The sequence below is a fragment of the Aythya ferina genome (genome assembly GCF_964211825.1).
Source record: "Aythya ferina genome assembly, chromosome: 1".
In the NCBI taxonomy this organism is placed as follows: Eukaryota; Metazoa; Chordata; class Aves; order Anseriformes; family Anatidae; genus Aythya; species Aythya ferina.
Genome location: NC_140296.1, coordinates 143536395 through 143557368, shown reverse-complemented (window position 1 = coordinate 143557368; position 20974 = coordinate 143536395). Strand labels below are relative to the sequence as shown.

At 43.0% G+C, this 20974-nt stretch overlaps 1 protein-coding gene across 1 annotated transcript in view; it reads left to right on the top strand.

Annotated features, from left to right (window-relative positions):
• The window catches only part of TMTC1 (transmembrane O-mannosyltransferase targeting cadherins 1), a 148193-nt gene that overhangs the window by 81843 nt on the left and 45376 nt on the right, over positions 1-20974 (top strand). The window contains exons 9-10 of the mRNA XM_084528443.1: positions 817-938; positions 17898-18062. Coding sequence (XP_084384569.1) covers positions 817-938; positions 17898-18062 — 287 coding nt within the window. The remainder of the gene's footprint in view (positions 1-816; positions 939-17897; positions 18063-20974) is intronic.

Sequence of the window (20974 nt, the reverse complement as noted above, 5' to 3'; positions counted from 1 at the left end):
GTGAAGCTCAACTTGCCTATGGAGGCTTTGCTCTTTCTGTGGTGGGAACAGAGGCTGCTGGTGGTTAACTGCATCCTGAGATCTTCGTTGCAGCCATGCAGATCAGTTGTAAACTGCATGTGGCAATGAGATTTCTCCTCAAAGAGCAATGCTGAAGTGAGCTCAAGTGAAGGGCATTAACTGAGCTTAAGTGAAAGACATTAGCTTTAATATATAGTAAGCCTCAAATTTCCAGCTCTGTATGAATACAGAGACCTCATGTGAGGAAGTACCATTTCAAGTTTACGTATTGTCTTGAAAGGGATGAAATGACTGCATTAATGTGCCATTTGGGGCTAGTTTTCTGTACATAAAATGTGACTGATTGAACAGCTTTTCCTCTTTTATAAACACTTAGGATTGCACACCACAGTCTGTGTGCAATATGCACTTGTATATTTTCATATGGCCATATTGTGATGGACATGTTAATATATACATTCACACTATCACCAATATGGAGTGCCTCTGAGGTGCTATCTGTGGCGTCCCAGGAGAGCTGCATACAATAGAACTGACATTGGAAGAGATAGTGACAATAATACATCCTGTCATCAGTGTTTTTGCACTTTCTGGACATAGCAGATGTACAGACGGTATGCAAATACGGAAAAACAGTATCCTGAAATAATTTCTTTAAATGCAAAACTACCAAACATTAACCTGAGTTGCTTCTTTTTGTGAATAAGAATCTCAGAAGGAAAGGGGAAATTTAGTGGTGAATGAAATTGGATTTTTTTTTTTAGTTGATATTTGTTTAATTTTGTGTTATTGCAGAAACTGGAACATAAAGAAGTTTTGGTTGGCTTGTTGTTCCTGGTTTTCCCATTCATCCCAGCCAGCAACCTCTTCTTCAGGGTGGGATTTGTGGTGGCAGAGCGAGTCCTTTACATGCCGAGGTAACTATTGCAATTGAATTCCTTTCTAATGAGACCACCATCCCATTTTCTAAAAGCAGACAAGATTATTTCTTCCCTTTTGCAATACTTCAAACATTATTTTGGTAGTCAGTATGCTCTCTGCCTTTGAGGTTTGGCATGACAGTGTGAGGGATTTTATAGTCATTTGACAGCAGCTTGCTTGTCCAGAGTAAAGCTAGCCAAATTCATTTATTTTTTTTCAACACAGATTTTGATGGGTTTGAAACAGCTGAATACAGTGATGAGGTGTTGTTTCTTGAGGATTGTTCCCCACCAGTCTTTCTGAAAGCATTATCAACTCGCGTTATCAATTGTCAATGTCTCTACCTTAAGGACAGCGTCTGAAGAGTTAACCTGTCATTTTTATTGTGGTATTGCTCAGCTTCCTCTCTACGTTAGGTGGTTGGTGAAAACAGAGATGACAGTATTGCCATCTTAAAAGGCTGCTGACTTGAGTTGTGGAATATGTACCTGACCTTCTGCCTGTATGCAGACACATCTATGAGTGGAGGATTTGCAGTTGTGGAAGAGGGTGAGAAAAATCCAGCCCCTCCTCCATCCCTCAGCATCTGCCTCAGGGTTTCCTCCAGTTTCCAGCCTCTTAACAAGTGTTGATTTAGTCTTCCCATTTCTTTTATTCAAGGACAGCTTTGAGGCATTACTTTGACACCTACACAGTATCCAGACCAGTGGCTACAGCGGCAGTTAGAGGACATTTATCCAAAATGCACCAGGCAGGTGCCCATATTGCAGAATCAAACAACAGCTGAGGTTGGAAGGGACCTCTGGAGGTCATCTGGTCCAACCCCCTGCTCAAGCAGGGCCTCCTAGAGCGGGTTGCTCATGACTTTGTCCAGACAGTTTTAGAGTATTTTCAAGGATAGGGACTCCACAGCCTCTCTGGGCTGCCTGTGCCCTTGAAGCTTTTTCCAGCCATGAGCATAAACAGTCGTTCTTGAATGTCACCAGTCAGTAGGCCCAATTCTACCTGCAGGTGCAGAGGGTCAGCTCCTGTTACCTCTAATGGGAGCTGTCCTTGTGGAGCTGTCAACAAAGTATAGCCCTAAATTTCACTTCAGATTGCTTTGTGATAACTAAAACAATAATTTTATTCCACTCTTTACACTGTAGTTCGTGTAATTCCAAAAATCCTAGAAAAATGCACTTATAGGTTTTCTTTTGCAAAGCCTTTGCCTATTCTGACAATCATTTGTGTAAGTATTATCACAAAAGGACTGCTTGTTGGTGTAAAACTGGGGTTGTTGCATTTACTACAAGCCTTTTCCATAGGCTATGTCTCTGTGCTCTGCTGTATACTGACTTGCTTTTTGGGTCAAATCCCACTGCTTTTATTCACATCACTAGCCCTGCTTTTGTCTGGTGGGAGTATACCTGGAAGTATAGAGAGTGAAAGTTGTCCCTCTAAGTTATTTTGCAAATGATACCCTCAGCTAATGGATCTTGCATCATTTCAAATTAACTTGAAAATCAGATTGCTTTAAATTCATGTAACAGAAAATGAGGAGACACATGAAAGCGCAAAGCTATTAAGGAACAGTCAGCTGAACACAAGGCTGTGTTGAGTGGTTGCATTTCTGAATCTCAAAAGAACAACTGCGGAAAATACTTCAGCTGTCAGCAGTTCCTTGTCCTCCTCCAGATGAGACTGCTGATATAATGAGAGGAGGGGCAATGAAGAAGAAAAAGGGAGATGTTTGCACAGAGAAAATTAATCAGCTTTAACATGTGCGCATATAGTTTGTATAATGCTTTTCATCTCCCTATTGGCATTGCAAATATATGACCTACAAAATAGGTAATTGATAGTTACCCCCCCTTTTTTTTTTCAGGCAGGAAAACAGAGGTGGGGGGGATAAAATAATTTCTCTAGACCTAACCTGTGTTGGAGTCCTTGGGTCTTCTGCTTTGCTCAGATCTCTCATGCCCTGCTTTGCAATATGTGTTTTTTGCTCTTAACCCAGACTGGCAGGCAAAAACCCCACAGCTAACAGGAGAGGGCAGGTACCACAAACGCTGCTGAAGGGGCACTTTCCAGCCAAAGGATCTTGAGAGCTGATTTCTTGGCTCAGTTACTAAGAAATAAGCTCTCTTTGAATCCTCTGGGTTCAAAACAACACGAGCAGTGAGGAGGGCTTCTGTGAGCATTCCTGACTATGGCAGAAATCAAATGATGATGTTTTATTCCCTTCCTCGGGAATGTGGCAGTTTAATAGTGATGGCTCTCGTACGGAGTCGTGTTCTTTATTTAGAACAGCCTTTGGCAGTTTTCTTATGCTATGTCTTGAAAAGTGCTTTTCCTATGCCTTGCCATTTCTTCTATATAATTCAGTTTACAGCTCAGAGGTGGTCATTCAGCTTCATTTAGACAGAAGTACGGAGTCAGATGGCAAGAACCTGGTGACCTGTGTTTCTGGGCTTATGGTAGAAGGTGCTTTTCTACCTCTGCTTCAAGTAGCAGCCTTTTATTAGTAGTTGTGGCTATTAAGGTTGTACACGCTTGTGTATATATGTCACAGCCTGAAGTCCTAATTCAGTGTTGCTCGGTAGTTACCTGAGCAAAATGTCAAGCGTTTTGCTTTCAATAAAAATTGAGTAAGGACCCAAAGATTTATGTAAAAGATGTTGTAAATGGAAAGGAACAAGGAACAAGCCTTTTGCTCAATGGCTAATTATACAGCTGGGCCTTGCCTTCTGGAGGCTGATGGGTTATTTTGAACAATTCCCTTTCTGTCTGCAGCCATGCCTCAGGGGAGAGGGATATGAGATAAGTCAACCTGGCTGAATGTTTTCTTTAATTGGCTTCAGCAAAACAGCAGTATTTGGAGTAAATATTGCTTGTATTTAGTTTTCATTTGAGGGTTACAAGTGCTTAGTTGTTTAAATCAGAACTTTAAAAAGTAATATTGCTTAAGCCTGAAAATTTTCATAGGAGATCAATTTATTGTCTTTAAACTTCAAACTGTGTTTTTGGTTGTTGTTTTCTTATCTTAAAGGGTAAGAAAGCTTGTTTTCAAGAGGGCTAATGATGTGAAGTGTGTACCTTGGGAGAGGTGGGCAGGATCCAGCTCCAAAGGCCACAGTTTTCAAGAAAACATCAAAATAAATAGCTGGATCAGTGAAAGACTCAAAGCACAGCAGGTTTTCCTCTCTTTAAAGTATAGATGCAATTATGCATGCGGCATATCTGCAGTGGCCACATACAACCTAATGGTTTTAAAATCAGGAACAACTTTGTGCATCCAGTTATTCTGAGCCGTGAGCCATTTGTCTCACTGAACTTGAACCCCGGAGCACTAGCTCCTGTCGTTTCACATGGAGAAACAGGAGGGGCACTGCAGCCTCTGGGGCCATCCATCCAGGAGCTGCCAGCCCTACTGACTTAGTAGCAGAGCTGGGGTTGCTCTCTGCCTCATAGGATCAGACCTGTCCTAGGGGAGCAATTTCTATTTTCCTCATCTTTTACGCTGCTCTGCTAGCAGTGGCCCTGGCTGGGCTGCTGTGTTGTAGCTAGATGTCTGAAGGTGCTTTTGACAAGCTCATATCAACCAACAAATCAACCAAATTTCTGACTTGGAGAGCCACCCAGATGAAAGCAATAGGCAACCCAGCAGTACCCACATGACTTTTCTGGCAGCTCACTTGCCTCGCTTATTGCAAGGAGTGGGTTGCAGAGTGCACTGTTACTCTTTCCCAACAGAGAGAGTTACGGCTTGCTGTCATTTTTTTTTTCACCAGCTCCTCAGTTTGTTAAAAGTTGATGTTGCAAACCCCAATAATAGTAGAAGATGAGACCACTGCTCTATTAATACAGTGTGACATTTGGTTCAGTGTCTGTCAATCTGCAAGAAAGCCAATAACCAGAAAAAAAAGTTCGCCTATATTTTTCAGGAACTTAGCGTATCACCTGAAAGCTTTCCCTTTTTATATTCCCATCCCCTTTCCCTTTCCTACCTTGATAGCAATGCAGGGACTATATGGAATTTTGCCTTTGTGTAGAGCATGTATTTGATTCTGTGTGCACTAATGCATTCGTTCCAATTAGTGTAATTCTGTATATTATTATCTTCTGTAATTAGGAAAAAGAAAAAAAAAAAAAAAAAAAAGAACCTGATGGGAAATGGGATGCTTTGCAGTTTTCATGGACCTGAATATCCCTGAGCAGAAGTCCTCATTGCTTACAAGGCAGCTACTTGAGGATGATGCTTCTCTTTTTTGGAGCATGTCACACTCTCCACATCATCTTCATTTTCTTCAAGACCAGCTATGGAACATGGTGGTGGTGATGCCTTTTCAGTTTCCATTGCCACCGCTTTCTATAAAGTTATTGGAAGCTGCAAGTTCACCAAGCCTGGAGAGCCAAATTCCCGTTTACCTGTTCAGCATTCCTTTCGTATTCAGTTCAGACCCAGTAAGTGATAACCTAATTTACAGAAGAAGCTCCTGTTTTCAATTGGAGCCAAGTCCTGACCCAAAACAAAGTCAGCAGCAGAAACCCCACTGACTCCACACAGCCAGTTTATTTGCTCCCTGATCTCAATTCACCAACATAATTAAGCTGTTTGATGCTTTAGAGCAGAATCCACAATTCCTTTGGGATCTGGAGTCCACGTCACACCTGCTCCATGTACTTAAAACCCCATGATTTTAATGTCTCACTGTTGCTGCTGTTCCTGTGAGGACCTTGGAGCTGCCGCAGTGCAGGAGGCGTGAGCTGGGTTATATTCCCTGTAGTGCACTGTGGACATGGGGATGCTGGCAGGGCACGAAGAGCACGTTATGTGGCTTCAGCAGGCCAGACCTCAGCCCTCTTTACCATGGTTGTAGAGTGTGCCTGCTGGGGGTTTTGGAAGATAGCAGCAGCCCATGAAATAGATGGCAGCTGGAGTTGGTGCTGTGTTGAGCCCTCTGCCAGCACAACGGGACCTCAGCTGAGGCAGGCGACCCCACTTCTGCTTCCCCCTCTGTTAACCAGGGATAACAACTCCGTTCTGTCCTTCGGAAGGGGGCTACGGGGATTAACTGCTTGTAGGAAGGCTAAACCCTGTAAGCGTCTACCTTTCAGATGCGTATCCAAAGCTAAGCCCCTCGCTTTTGAAGGCTTGCCCACCGCTATTAAACGCTTCAAGGGGAAATCAAAGCAGCCATCCTCTGTTAATGCAGGCAAGAAGTGCTGAGATGCTAGTGCCAGATATTTTGGCAAAAGGCAATAAAGATGTAGGAATGAAAGCCCAAGTGATTCTGCAAAGCTGAAAAAGATTAGCTCATGGCGCGTTTGGTCTAGACTGCAGTCTTGCCTTATTTTAACTAAATTTAAAACATGCTTTTGAGAAGCACGCTTTGTTTTGGCCATGTACAATTGATTCAGGAAAACGCTAGATTTGTGTTGAACATAAGCATTAATGGCTCTTCTGGAAAGATTTTTGGTTTTATCGTAATGTATTAGGTTAAAGAAAAACCTTCAAACACATTTATTCTCCTTTTGAAGATAATACAGGTATGTAAGGGTATTGCTTCTGAGAAATAGCAATAAATTAAGTTAATGCCATCTTGTGGAAATAATCTATTTAGTCATGTTGATTAAAAGAGGAATTCTTACTTACAATGGAATACGGTCCCCTTCAGAAGATGTGTTATGACATTTAATAGAAAATAGTTTCTTACGTGAGGTTTTTGGAGCCTAGAGATGGAACTAAATGGAAAATTATATCCCTGCTACAGAATTCTTGAAGCTGTTACAGTATTTTAATTAAAACTGCAGCATATAGACCCCAAGTAAAGAATATAAGATTTTGAAGTGTCTGTGGAAAATCTATGGAATTATATAGGAATTTTCATTTATAAACTGTTTTCTTTCTGTAATGCAGACAGTAATCAAAAGCATGAAAAGGTTCTTTATTACCTGGAAATATTTCAGACAGGAATCTGTTGGAAGTGAAATCTTGGACTCGAGCACTCTAATGAAGTGAATTTGTTTATCACATGACTTACATTGGAAAGGAGGAAAGGGAAATGTGTCCAAATGTTAAATAGCCATTCAAAGGTTACCTAAATCATTTATTTCTAGTTCATATTTTCTCTCTAATAAGGAAAATAAGAGTTCCTGGATTTTCTCTAATTACATCATGTTCTGCATAGAGGACCACGTTGCTCATGGAGATCAATCATTTTGATAACTTAACTGGTTGTGTCTAAATATCTTTAATATAGGCCTACAGATTTTAATTTAGAGCCAAAACCAAAATCTAATACTAACTCATAAGATTACATGTTTCCAAATTAGATATATTCTGCATGTTTATGGTTCCGTGTCTTTCTATTATGATTTGCAGACCTTAATCCAGGAAAAGGCCTCTTAATTCTGCTGAAATTTTGACATTTTGTTCAGCAGACTCAGTAGTAAGATAAACACGCTACCTGTTACTTTATCACAGTGATAGTTCAGAGTTGTGAGGCTTGTGTATTTTTTCAGCAGAGGTGTCTTTTAAAACCTTTAGCATCCAAGAACTGGGGGAAAAAAAAAAAAAAAAAAAAAAGGGACAAAAGATAATCTGTAGGTTCTTGATTCCTAGTCATGTGCATCTGATCAGGTTTTCCAGTTAAATTTACAGTATAAGGTTTCCCATGCAGAATTTCAAATGGGCTTACATTTTATTTTCTTGAGCTCTGGGAGTTATCCTGGGCCCCAAGTAATACTATTGGTAAAACCTCCATCCACTTCAACTGGGTTACCTGGCACAATTTTCGTATTTGTCCTTCCAATGTTTAATTCATCCTTTCTGCCTTGCCACTACGTTGTGGCCTCCATGGGTTATGTAAATCCCATTTTATGTTCAATATCCTAGCCATTTCTTTAATGAGTATTGCCACAGAGTGAGGCCCCCTACCTGATGACATCCCTTCAGTTACTCCAAATCTTGGGATTATTTCTATCAGTAGGCACTTTACTAACAGGAAAGCCTCAGGCCAACCAAAAAAAAAAAGTGTCCCCACACACAAATAAGTATCTATATTGATTGCACCCAGTAACTCATAAAAATCAATTTGCCAGTACTCACCAGGAGTAATTCCCTTCTTCACGTCTCCAGGAGGAGGTTTTATTTGTATTTTAGGATTATTTTTAAGTCAGAGTTCATTTTTTTGAGTTATGCTCTCAACATTTAGGAAGGTTAGGAACATTTTTGCTCCAATGGCACACTTTGTGACATTTTCTACTACAGCATCAGCTCCCATGTGTTTTCCAATGAACTTGTGTCATCAATTGTCTCATAACAATACTTGTCCACGAGCAGTAACCCACCATCCATTTGAATTTTTAACACTTTAATAATTCGGCCAGTTTAATTTCCTTTTTTTTGTATTTTCTAGTGTCATTATCGACGTCTTTCTGGTAGGTAATAAAAGATTTATAGTGCTAACTGAAGCTGCTTGCTTAGCTGCCTTGTCTGCTTTTCGTTTTCCTCTTACGGTGTCTGAACTGCCACTTCAATGCACTTTGCAGTGTATCGCTGATACTTCTTTGGGCTTCTGTACACCCTCAAGTAGTTTCAAAATCTCATTCCCATATTTAACCAGGATGCCTTGTGAGACAACAGTGCAGTCTCCTTCCACATAGCACCAAGTGCATGTGTCACTCCAAAAGCATACTTTAAACCTGTTTGGGTATTCACTCATTCCTCTTTGGCCAACTCCAGAGCTCTTGCGAGTGCTATTAATTCACCTTTTTGTGCAGAGATATTATATGGAAATATTCCTACTTTCTTCGGTTAATGTCACCACTGCATATCCTTTTTTTCTCTCTCTGTGCACCATGTAACTGCCTCCATCAGTGCTCCATTTTTTTTAATTGTTATTATTTTTTATCTAGTTTTATTTGTATTGTTTTTCCTTACTAGTTTTGCTCTTGGCTTGAGTTCTGCTTTTTCTGGTCCCACTGACTTTGCTCTCCCAGGTTTCCTGGTTGCCCACACAAATGATACTACTGTATCCTTGATTGGAGTTGGTAGGTGATTCTTCAGTTTCCATGTAACAAATATACTTGTGCCTGCCAGGCATTATTTTCATCAATATGTACTTGGATTTTTTCCTTTCTCAAAATTTATCTCAGCACGCAGTTTATTTAATATGTCTTGTCCTAACAGAAGCAATGGACATTCTGACAAGTATAAAGATTTGCAAGTCAAAACTCATTTCTCAATTTCACGTGTAATTGGTTGCAAAAAGGATTTAACCTCTTACTTTCCCATGGCCCCAGTCACTGGCACAGAGAATTTACTCAGTGGTCCCTTGCAGCTTTACTGCTGAATAAGTGCCTCCTGTATCTACTAAAAAAGTTACAGTTCAAAATTTACAATTTAATTCCCCAACTATACTGGAAATGGGGGCTCTGCTGGGGTACCAGATAGTTCTGTGCCCAGTCTCCTTCAATCTGATTCTTCCATGCCAATCATTAACAAGTCCTCTTCAGGAACACTTGTTCATTTTGGCTCTCTGGATTAGTTCAGTTCTCCCAATGCCCCTCCTGACAATATACATGCTGATTTAATCTCAGTGAGTCATATGGATGAGGGAGAGATGTTATATATCTCCCTCGCCCTCTTCCTCTGCCTCGATTTCCCACCATTCTGCCTCTTCCTTCTTTTTGAAATTCCGTACCACATGACAACATTTGGGCTTGAACCACAGCTGTTGCAAGCACACTTGTTTGCATTTTTTCTTTCTTGTTTCTCTTTTTGTCTTCTCTCCCTTTCTGCTTAATTTCGATTATTCCATACCTTATAAGCTTTCTCAGTTAATTGAGAAATAGGCATTCATGAAACTCCATCTACTCTCTGCAACTACTTCAAGATATCAGGGGCTGATTGCACTATAAATGGCATATTAAATGTTACTTTGCCTTAGCATCAGGATTTAAATCTGCCTGTTTCCTAGCTACTTCACATCATCTTTCATAAAATACTGATGTTTCCTCATTAGGAGCACCCTGAGTTACTTGGTATAATTTAGAAATGTTCCTAGGCTTTCTTATTCTGTGTTTAATTCCATACAAAATTACCTGCTGATACTGTTTTACAAGCATTTTACCTCCATCTGTATTCAGATCCCAGGGAGGTTCTTGTTCTGGCATTACAGCTCCGGCCTTTCCCTTGCATTAATCCTCCTATTTTCCTTGTTAGCTTTCTCCACCACCAGCAGTCACTCTTCTGGAGAAGGAGGGCATTTAACAAAACCTGCATATCTTTCCAGTCAGGATTGTGTTTAAGCACAATCGTTTGAAATATTCCGTATACCTTCTCAGGATTTTCTCAGTAGGAACTGGCTGACTCTTTCCAATTTATTAAGTCAGAAGACAAAAAATGGTACCTTTACAAAAAACGGCAATACTGCAGGTCCTTCTGCTTCCCAAAGCAGAACAGTTTTGTGGGTACCAAGTGGTTTCCCACCAAACTGGCACCCATTTTGGCTTTCCAAGCCACTCTTTATATATAATACCTTATCAATACATTTACATGTTTGTATGCTCCCCTAGGCTTCCACTGGTTACCTAATCACCACCCTGCTGACATACCAGGATCATTCTGCACATCCTCAGGGAGGAAGGATCCCCTCTTGGGCCAGGGTCTCCCGGGTTAGGGGTGTGATTTTTACTATTATGATGAAGATAGTTCACAGTTAGGTCACATTAGAATACTTCTCATCTTTGTGTTTCAGCCAACTATTCATATTATGTTGACTGGTGATGTATTCAAGGGCACAGCCAGGATGTTTCCCTCAAGAATGTCAACATAATGTTCTTCCTAATTAGCAGTTCCTCAGTTAATCATCCATTAGACATCTTCAAGGCCTGGGTCATCTTGCCCTTTCCTCAAAGTACTTATTTTATCTCTTTCACTTAAAACGGGGTTAACTAGCTACTGTTATCAGTTGAAAGAGGTTTTTCCTCCTTAGTCCTGACTGATTGAGAAAGTTTTGACACAATATTCTCCCACGGAAAGTAGGACATTTTGGTTAATGTAAAAATTTTTGCCAATGCACACTGACCACCCAAGGTGGACTTGACAGGTAAAAGGATGAGTGACAGGAATGGAGACTTGGATGGATGTGGCCCAGAATTGCTTCTTTCAGGGCAGCAGAGGTACTTGTCTGAGAGCTGGGAGATCATAGCCCATCTGCTACGTGCCAGCATTTTTCCAGGATTGTTAGCACTGGACCTACACTCTGCCAGGTCAGTGAGTGAAGAGCTGTTTGATTCAGACCTGATCCAGGCTTATGTTTGTATTCTATCAAATTAGCCAGCCTATAGATAGGTCACTGAATTTAAGCTAGCCTTGTACCAGCTGCAAGAGAAAATTTTGACTGAGCAGTAAGCTTGGTACGAGTACCAAGATAAGTTCTCCAAAATGCTAGAATACGCTTGCCCCAGTAGTGTGGCCATTCCTGGTCAGCACATGGGCTTTGGTAGCTGGAGACTTTTGGGGTCTCCAGACTTGGAGCCCTACAAGTGGACTCACTTGCTGCATCCCCAGCCTTCAGCCTGACCTGGCACAGAGATATGAGTTTGGGTGATGCAGGTCGCAAGGAGTGCCCCCCCCCCCTTTTGATTTTCCAGCTATTTTGGGTGAACCAGGTGCAAGCTAACATGCACTGATCTTGCAGACAAAAACATTTTTTTTAAGTCTAAATTTTATTCTGGCCCTAAACAGCTCCAGCCTTGGAAAACTTGACATTTTTCATTAAGCAGCATCTTTGCTGCCCAACCAGTGCTGCTCACGCTGGAGCTCTGTGGCTGCAAGCACTGTTTTGGGGCAGAAAGAGCAACTCTCTGCTTGTTTTTGCCAGTGCTCCCCGCCACATCTGACTGCATGAGGCAGGAACAGCCCAAACGTCATGCCAAGGGTGCTTTTTGCCATCAATTATTCCCCATTAGAGAAGTGTGAGCACAGTCATTTAGTTTAACAGGGATGAACTGCCTTTCAAGCTTTTTCCCCTGCAGCAACAGCCCGGCCTGCGAGCTGCATTTCAAATGACTTTGGCTCTTCCTCTCAGCGTTTCCTCAGCTCAGGCTACAGGGCTGGAGCAGCTTTGGCTGGGAGCGAGGAAAGCATGTTGGGCCTGGGAACTTGCGTTTGGGGCTGGGGCTAGAAAGCTTGTGGGGGAGTTTAAAACCAAGATATTCAAATGTTTGCTTTCAGCGTTTGGATCTGACAGCAGCCAGCATCTTTCTCTGGGCTGTGCTCTGCAATCCTGAAGGGGCAGGAACAGCAAAGTACATGTATGTGCTTAAATTAAGCGATGCATGCAAGGGTTAAACTTGCTTCTGAGCAGCTTGAACGTGAGGGTTAGTTTTTATGGAGGAAAAGGGAGTAATCTGAAATAAGTGCTGGAAATCAAGAAGGAGGTTTGCAGCCCAGAAAGAGCCTCCGGGGTGAAATGTCAAAGCCAAGTGCATTTTCTGGTCTCAGTATAGTTTTGAGATAATCCCTTTCGTTGCATTAACAGCCCCTGAATGGAGCAGTATTTCTTCCATGCTTTGACAGGCAGCTTTCAGGCAGCCCTTTTCCTAGCTGCTCTGCTATATATGCATGCATCTGGATTCTTATCTGAGCTGAGCTCCAGAGTAACTGCTCTCAGATCAGTGGGTTTACTCCAAGCTTGCGTGCACGTGACTGAGATTAAATCAGTTTAAAAAAAAAAAGCAAACAACGACCCCACGAGACTTGACATCCTCAAAATAGGCCTTAAAAAATGAGAGGAAGGTATCTTTTCCATGTCTTTTTCCCACCTGGGTATGCCTTGGTTGGCCAGAGGAGGTTAGTGCCGCTGCCCTGGCTCCCAGGAGGCAGCTGAGCGCTGGCATCGCATCGCTCACCGTGCCTCCTTCCTGCAGCTCAGCCTGTGCTGCCCACGCGCTCCTCGCTGGAGTGCAAAACTGTGCTGTGCGAGCTCACAGTTCGGAAAATACAGTCAAATGTGTGACTAAAACACGCCTCGGCTTTCGGGAGCGTTTTACAGCAGGAGGGCTCCCCACGCTTCCCAGAGGAGGAGGTAAGATGGTTTCCAGCGCGGGCAGATTGCTGCAGCAGAGCACGCCAGCAAGCCTGGGCTGCAGCGCTAACCACAGCGTGTCTCCGGTGAGACACCGTCGCCAACAGCCAAGTGCAGCGAAGCCGCTCTTGACTTCTTAATGAAAAATGAGGTGCCACGTCCAAATCGGGATAGAGGAATAACGGCGTAAGCATCAGCAGTAACAGCTTCGGCTGGGGAAAGGAGCCATAATGGCCAAAGAAAAGGTTGAATTTGTGATCTAATTGCTGAAGAAGTGTTTGCAAATATTAATTATCTGCTGTTTTGGCTTGTTTTAATTGGGCATTATGTGTAGCGCACCGTGGGAGATGGGGTCTGCGTGCCACCTCATTCCCATCTGTTTGTGCCTCCTCTCACTTCTTTGCAGGTGGAACAATATTAACAAGCTGCAGAAATTATGGACAAAAACCTGCCATTGCACAGCTCCCTGTGTGCCATCTGCCAGAAACACTTGGAAGTGGTGCACAGAGTTTGCCTACCAAGTGCAGCTCTGCCCTCATTGTAATTCAGGGCCTTACCAAGGTACCGCTTCTGTACAGTAAGAGTCCAAAACCTGAGGAATTATGAAACCCGGGGGTCTGTGTGCCAAGCAGGAACCTCTTGTGGGAGCTCTCCTGCAGCATCATTGAATTTCTGAAGCCACAGGTTCTTCTGTAATAAGTATTCTCATTGTGAGCCTGTGCTAAAGCTTCCTGTGTTACCTGTTCCTCGGGTCCTGCCTTGAATCTAACCGCAGAGCTGATCTGTCACAGACTTTGCTCAGTGGGGGACAGCTGCTGTAGCAAGTTGTTCCCTATTCTATGGAAGAAGAACGAAAAAGCATAAGCAGTTTTACAATAATCCAGTGGAAAATATACTTAAAAATAGTAACGGGTTGGGGATTTTGCTTGTTTTCCATTGCTTTGTTTTGACTACATGTTATATTAGAAAGGTGCTGGTATGACAGGGGATGACAATGCCAGGACAAAAACTTTTCAAAGAGAAATGGCTCCCTTAGCTCCCTAGGAAATGCTACAGTTAACAAAAAATCCCCACCTCAAACAAATTCTACTGCTACATATGCAGATAGCTGTGAAGATATCTAGAATGTAGTATTTCCCAGAGAGCTAGCATAATTTTTGGTATGGAGTTGAGTCCCCTAGCACTCTGAGGAGAAAAGCTAATGTATTTGAAGCAATGTATATGTTTGTAGGTGTTGGCAGGGTTATGGCAGAGTTAACTACATAGGAAGTGTCTTAAAGAGTCACTTGGCAAATTACTTTAATCAGGTAAGTGCAGTCTCACTTGTATGTGCTCTTTCTACCACCACACCTCTGCCTGGACCGCTACCAACTTGCTTAAAACTCATAGGATGAGTGATCCTGGGCTGTGTGCAGAAGCTAATTGCTGTACCGGGATTGTTTAGTCTGGTGTGAAACAAGTGGGTTGTAGAGTAACAGTAGTAAGTGGGGAAATGAAACAGTAGTAATATAATTATGGTTCTTTTGAGGAATGCGTAGCACATTGATGTAGACACCTTTGTGTTTTGTTCAGCCCAGAACAGTGAATTTGGGGGAGTGGTCTGGATTTGCCCCAGTTTCACCGTAATTTTTGGTGTCAGGGAAGAAAAGTAAAGAGAGGTGCAAAAAGTACTAAGGTTAATCGATTTGGGCAAGTTGCATACAGGTGTTGTTTTGCAAACAATTTGTGGCATAGAAATCGCAAATGAAAATGCTTCCCTGGCAGGAAAGGGGTGAGTGCTTTCTGTAACCTCAGGGTCTGCAAGAGACCTGCAGTCAGGAAGGTGACATCCACCCTCAGCCAGAAGATGGGGCTGAAAAGGCCATGTCAGAGAAAAAGCCATGTGGAGATGACATCTGCTCTGAAGGGCCCCTGCCTGACAAGGCAATGCAGCCACATCCTCCCCAGCCTTTCCTTGATGATCTGAGACAGAGAATGGTCTGAAGTTTTAATAAAACTTAGCAGATTCCGAAAATAAAGGTATTTACCTACTTCACACTCTCTCATCCTTTTCCAGCTTCCTTCCTGCCTGTCAGCAGAGCAAACTGCTTCATTGCCACATGTTTCGGGCCCTTGCTTTGTAAAATGAGGAAAATTGCAGAGGGTCTCCCTTGCAAAGTGCCATTTAGGAGCTGGGCACTGCTGTGTACCTGCAGTACAGCACTCTGTGCATCTCAGAGGGTAAATGCAGTCTGAGATGGAGCCTTATTTCCCTGTAGGATCCAGCATCAATGTGCAACTACTGTGGAAATGTCGCAGATGTTAGAAAATAGCCCCTGGAAGCAGCACCTTTCCTCTGGCTGTGCTGCTGAGGCTGAAATTCCCAGCAGCTGGGGCAGGGTTTGATATAAATACCAAGACACTGACGTTTGCATATTTTGTTTTCTGGACGCGTTCACCATTATGTTTGAAAAGGCCCGTTCTTAAATATGTGAAGGTGTAGGGAATGTCCTTTGAAAACAGCTTTGTGCTAAAGCAATTAAATAATGTTTATGTCAGATAATTAATTCCAAGGGAAGGATTAAATTGCTGAAAGGCTAAATAACAGAGTGAAAACAGTCTGCAGGTTTTTGAGGCGTTTCTTATTGGAAAGGGAGGGCTTATTACCGAGATTAGCTTTTCAGAGGTTTTAAAGTAGGGTTCAACAGCTATAAAGGCTGGGTTGTTTGGCACCAGCATCCCAGTTTGTAGCTCTAAATGTCTGCTTGCAATTAATGTAGGTGCAATAAACATATGTGTGCAGAAGAATTCATGGAAAAAAACACTGCAAGTGACATAAGAAATGGGTTGCAGCAAAATGCAAGCATAGCTACGTGAAAATAAGGGTTGATAACCGCTTCTGAAAAATGGGGAAACTGTAAACTGATGAAAAAGTTTGATTGAGCGCTAGAATAGATGGTTTGTAGATTTGTCCCTGATGTCTGTACTTCACCCAGGGTCCTATATGACACTTGTACCTTGCCAGGGATGGCACCGCTGCCTGGTGCTGATCAGTTCATGCAACAGAGGCTGTACAAACTGATCAGCGTGTGAAAGTGTGCTCAGTAAGAGCAAGAATTATCGTCCCTCTGCATTTAGCATTTTAGCTGTGTGGAACATCGTGCCTGGCTCTTCGTGGGGGCAGAGAAACTGTGCAAGGAAGCACGTTCACAGCTCCTTGAAGACGAGACATTTTTCCTTTTCTGATTTCCAGATAGACTTTTGCCATGTCACCTGCTTGCTTGCGATGTTACCTCTGAGTGGGGAACTGTGCTCTTAGTTTCTCTACCCTTGTAGCAGTCCCACCTGGAAGCTGCTCAGGCCTCTATGTACAGTCCACAAAAAGCGTGCAGAGCTCCGGCTAGAGCGGGTGCGAGCTCTGCTGCCAGCCTCCCTGGGCCCAGGTGTGGGATTCAGCTGGGATTCAAGGAGTGGCAGAGCCTGGGAAGGCTGCTCTTCTGACCCAGTGAATCCATCATCCCTAAGTATTTTTCCAAATCCTTCTGCTCCCTCTGTTCTTCAGAGGGGGCTGCTGGGACAAAGATAGCTTTTCAGCCTGAAGCTAAATCTTTATCTAGCGAGGGTATATCAAGCTGTAGTCCAATATGTGGTACTTTGCATTAAATAGTTGCAGATAAGCTAATGAAATCTGTCAGGCAATAGAAATGGAAGTTCGTAAAAAATGCTAAGCAGTATACGTAGTAAAGCAACCAAAAGCACTCCACTTCCAATTCATTGGGGGGTCACTGGAAGAATAAACTATTTCAGTTGAGTAATAAATAATTACGGGTCTAAAGTTATACTACAGTATAGCTGTATATAACCAGTTTCTGCTCAGGTTATCTTGTAGTAATCACACGTATCAAATGAAAAACTTCATCGTTGGCTACTGCTCCCCTCATTGTTGTTAATACCATTATTTTGCAGGATTTTAATAAATTAAAAAATTGCACAGCTGCAGTACGAGGTTGAGGTGCAGTAATTCACTGCCCGAGTGAAGTGCGTGAATTTATGGTCACTGGCTGTATCAGCCGAGAGCTGAACTGCAGTTATGCTGCTGTCAGGTGAATCCCTGCCCTCATTATTTGCCATCAGCAAGCCTTTTGGAGCACACGGACATGATGGGCATGGCTGGTGTCATTACCTCTCGCAGAGGCAGCGGGGTCACCCAGCAGCGTCCTCCCTTGTCCTTTACCAGACTGGGACCACATGCGGCTTGTAGGGGACCACAAATTATGAACAACCCCAGATCAGTTCCCATAAAGTCCTGGCATGGGGAGAGGGAGCAGTGAGCCACATGCAAGACCCCAGCGTGGGCTCCTACCTCTTGGGGTGGCCCCTGACAGCCCCTCCTGCCGCAGCTCTGGGCAAAACCCTCGTTCCCCTTCCTCGGTTTCATCATTTGCAGACCAGCATTAATAGCAACCACCAGTGGGGTTGTTCAGAGAATTCATTGTGCTGTAATGCTTTTCACTTGCAAACCGCGTTGGTAGCACTCAGTATGACTGTTATTACGTTAGGCTTCCCTAGCTCTCTGTTCGGAAAAGCAGCTGCCTTCCGCAGAGTGGGGTAAGCTACCATTATGCCGCGTGGTATTATGTACACTGCTACACTTCTGGCATCTGGGGCTGTCATTTAGATTAATTGGGAAATTGTGTAGTGACTTGAGGAAAAACGCTGCTGAATTTGAGTTTGTTATCCTGGAAAACATAATTAGTCAAAAAAAAAAAAAAAAAAAAAAACACAACCCGAACTTTAATCATATAATAAATGCAATACTGAATGGTCTTGTGTCTAAACCAGAGTACCAGAATACAACTGTACCTTTTCAGTTTCTTCTTTTTTTCTTTTTTCCAGTATGGGATACTGCATCCTTTTTGTCCATGGTCTGAAGAAGCTGTCTACATGGTTAAATAAGTGGAGAATTACTGTTTTGACCCTCTTCGCTTTACTGCTGCTGCTATTCTCTTGGAAGACCGTGAAACAGAATGAAATCTGGCTCTCAAGAGAGTCCCTTTTCAGGTATGAGCAGCCATGTGAAAATACTTGCGTTTTTGTATTGTTTCAAATAAGTTGTACGTGTTTGTTGCATGGAGTAAATAGTTTGCTCAAGGACTGGTCCTGCTATTAAAGCATTGGTGTGATTAATATTTTGATTTTTATATATTGGAAAACAAAAAAAGGAAAAGAACATCATCATCTACTTTCTGTTTTCTGGCAACTGTGCAGAAACTGGTGTCAGCACTTTAGATGTGTACGCACAAACTTTGGTTCTAGCAACAGCACTTTTAAGACACTCTGTTTTTAAATAACTTCAGTTCTGTAGATTTACCAATAATGTAACGCTTTCTTTTTAAAGACGTAGCAGAATTTTGCTGCAACCCTACAAAACACCGTAGTAACACTATTGAATATATCGAATTTTCCTTAGCAATGTTCTTAACGACAAAAATGAAATGCAACAAAGTGCCAAGCTTAATGTACCATATTTCATTTTATTTGATTACTCTTTGCCAAACAGCTCTCTTTACAACCTCATTTATATATATTTTTTGCATCGAAACAGACTGTTTCATTTTGTGTTTTGCTAGGAAATGTATTGCATTTGCCTCCAGCTGCTTTCAGCAGTTGTCTAATTGTGAGGTAATTGTAGAAACACAGGTGATTTGCACCCCGGTTGCTTAGCTTTATTTTCTAACTTATTGGCCAGAGCAAAGTTTAATTTACTCGGCGCTGAGGAGTATGAAATTACTTTTTATGTGTGCTCTTCAGTCTTCAGGACGCATTGTTGAAGCGGTTGGAGCTCTGTTAGTGGGAATTAAACAAAAAATAAAAGCTGGAGCAGGGTTTTCTTCACTCCAGCGTGATTCATTGCCCCTCTCCCCGAAGCACTGTTTGCTGTTCAAACACTCGAAGCCATGGTGACTGCTCTGGGCTCTCGCAGCTCCGTGCTGAACGTGGTCCCAGTCCAAGCCATTAGGCCTTGGTTCCAGTCCGCCACGTGAGCGGTGGCCACTCGCAGGAAAGGCAGACGGCTTTCCAAATTGGATCGCTTTCTCTTGTAGAAAGGGGGGTGGGCAGATGGCAATTCCATGCGTTGTGTTTCAGGCATCGTCTGGTGTCACGTAGCACGCAGTTGTGGTCACTTGGGTTTAAGAGATGAAGTCAAGCTGGAGGAGGAGAGGAGGCATCTCGCACTGGGGAGCACTCTGGGGATGGTACGGTGTGTCCGGGGGTCTGTCACAGAAGAGAAAGCAAAGGTTTCATCTGCCTGATTGGATGCAAATAGGCTTGTGTCCATCCTGCCTCCATTCAAAGCAGGGTGGACTTCTGCAAGACAGATCAAATTCAGAGACTGTGCCGCTGCCTCAGTGCAGTACTAAGCCAGAGCTTGCACCTTGCCCTGAACTGGGGATTTGTTGGCTAGGGTTGAGCCAGCTTGCTCTTCAGCTCAGCTCTTTTGGGGACGGTTCTAGCAGGGAGATCTGCCCCAGACTTTTGAGGAGAAGGCAAGAACGTAGGTGTGTTCCTGCTGGGTCACCCGGTGCTGTGTCCTGCCTCTGAGAGCAGCCAGCTGCAGATGCCTAGAAAAGCAGTGTGAGAACAGGAGCAGCAGCAGCGATGCTTCCTTCAGTCCTTTCCCAGCTTGCAGTAATCTCCAGTTATAGACTTCCTGAGTCAGGAGTCAGATGCTTTTTTTACATGTAACAGCCACCGATAGACTTTTCTTCCATTAATGTCTTTGACTGCTTTTTCAAATCTATTTATAGTTTTGGCTTCCATAGCATCCTGTGCACTGGGCTCCATCCTTAAATTACACAGTGAGTGCAAGAAGACTTCTCTGTGCTGTGAACATTCTGATCACCTTGTTTGACATCACCTAGTCCTGGTGTTCCAAGTGAGCAGGGAGTAACCCAGCAGCTTGGCATTTTTTCTGTGCCTTTCATGCCTTTACAGCCCAGCCTCTCCCCTATTCCCTCACCAGGGCTGCCTCTCTTTTGTGCTGGAGTCTGCTGGTTTTGAATTCTCTGTATGTGGAAGCTGCTCTGCTTCCAAATCAGTGACTTCTGATCCACCTTGTCACTCTTTGCTGGGTGCTTTCAAACTGTAACATGTCCTTTTGAGAAGGAGACCAGAACCACGTACACCTTTCAGGAGACATCTGCAGCACAGTAGCATAGGGCTGTTTTCTGGTTGTTGCTCTCTACTCCTTTCCTATTAATTCCTAATCTTCCACTTTCCTTTTCTGACCACTCCTAAGCACTGGCTGATATTTTCACAGCACTGCCCACGTGAACTCCAAGATACCTGTTGTGAGTGGAAACATCTCATCTACAGACATCAGTCTGAACTTGTGCCTGTACCAGAAGTGCATTGCATCTGCCATTTTTTTTTCCAGCCTTCAGTGCTGTGAGATCCTTCTGCAAGATTTTGTAGTTCCCTTTAGTTCCTGCAGCATGATTCATGTCGTTGTCATCGGCAAATGTGTTGCCTCCCTGTTTGCTCCCTTTTCCAGATCCTTTGTGAACATTTGAAGCAGCTCAAGTGGCAGTGCACGTCTCCTGGAAACCCTGGTTGTAGTCTTCTCCAATTATGAAAACTGTTCACTCTTTACTTGCTGTCTTTCAAGTAGGCATTGATTCATTCACAAGAGGACCTTTCCTCTTATTCCATGATGCCTTTAAGAAATTGAAGTCTTTGGTGAGGGATTTTATCAAAAGCCTTTTTGAACATTTAGGTGTGCAGCTCTGGGATATGTGTTTGCAACCGACTAGGCTATATTTAGATTTTCACAAAAGCTTTCAATGGCTTTAGTACCATGTCCCTTTTGAGCCCATCAGAGAACAACAGATCCATCCCTCTAACTTCTTTCTGCAAAATGCAAGGTTAATTCTTCCCTGATGGATTAGTGCTCTCCAGAAGTGTGCTAGGTC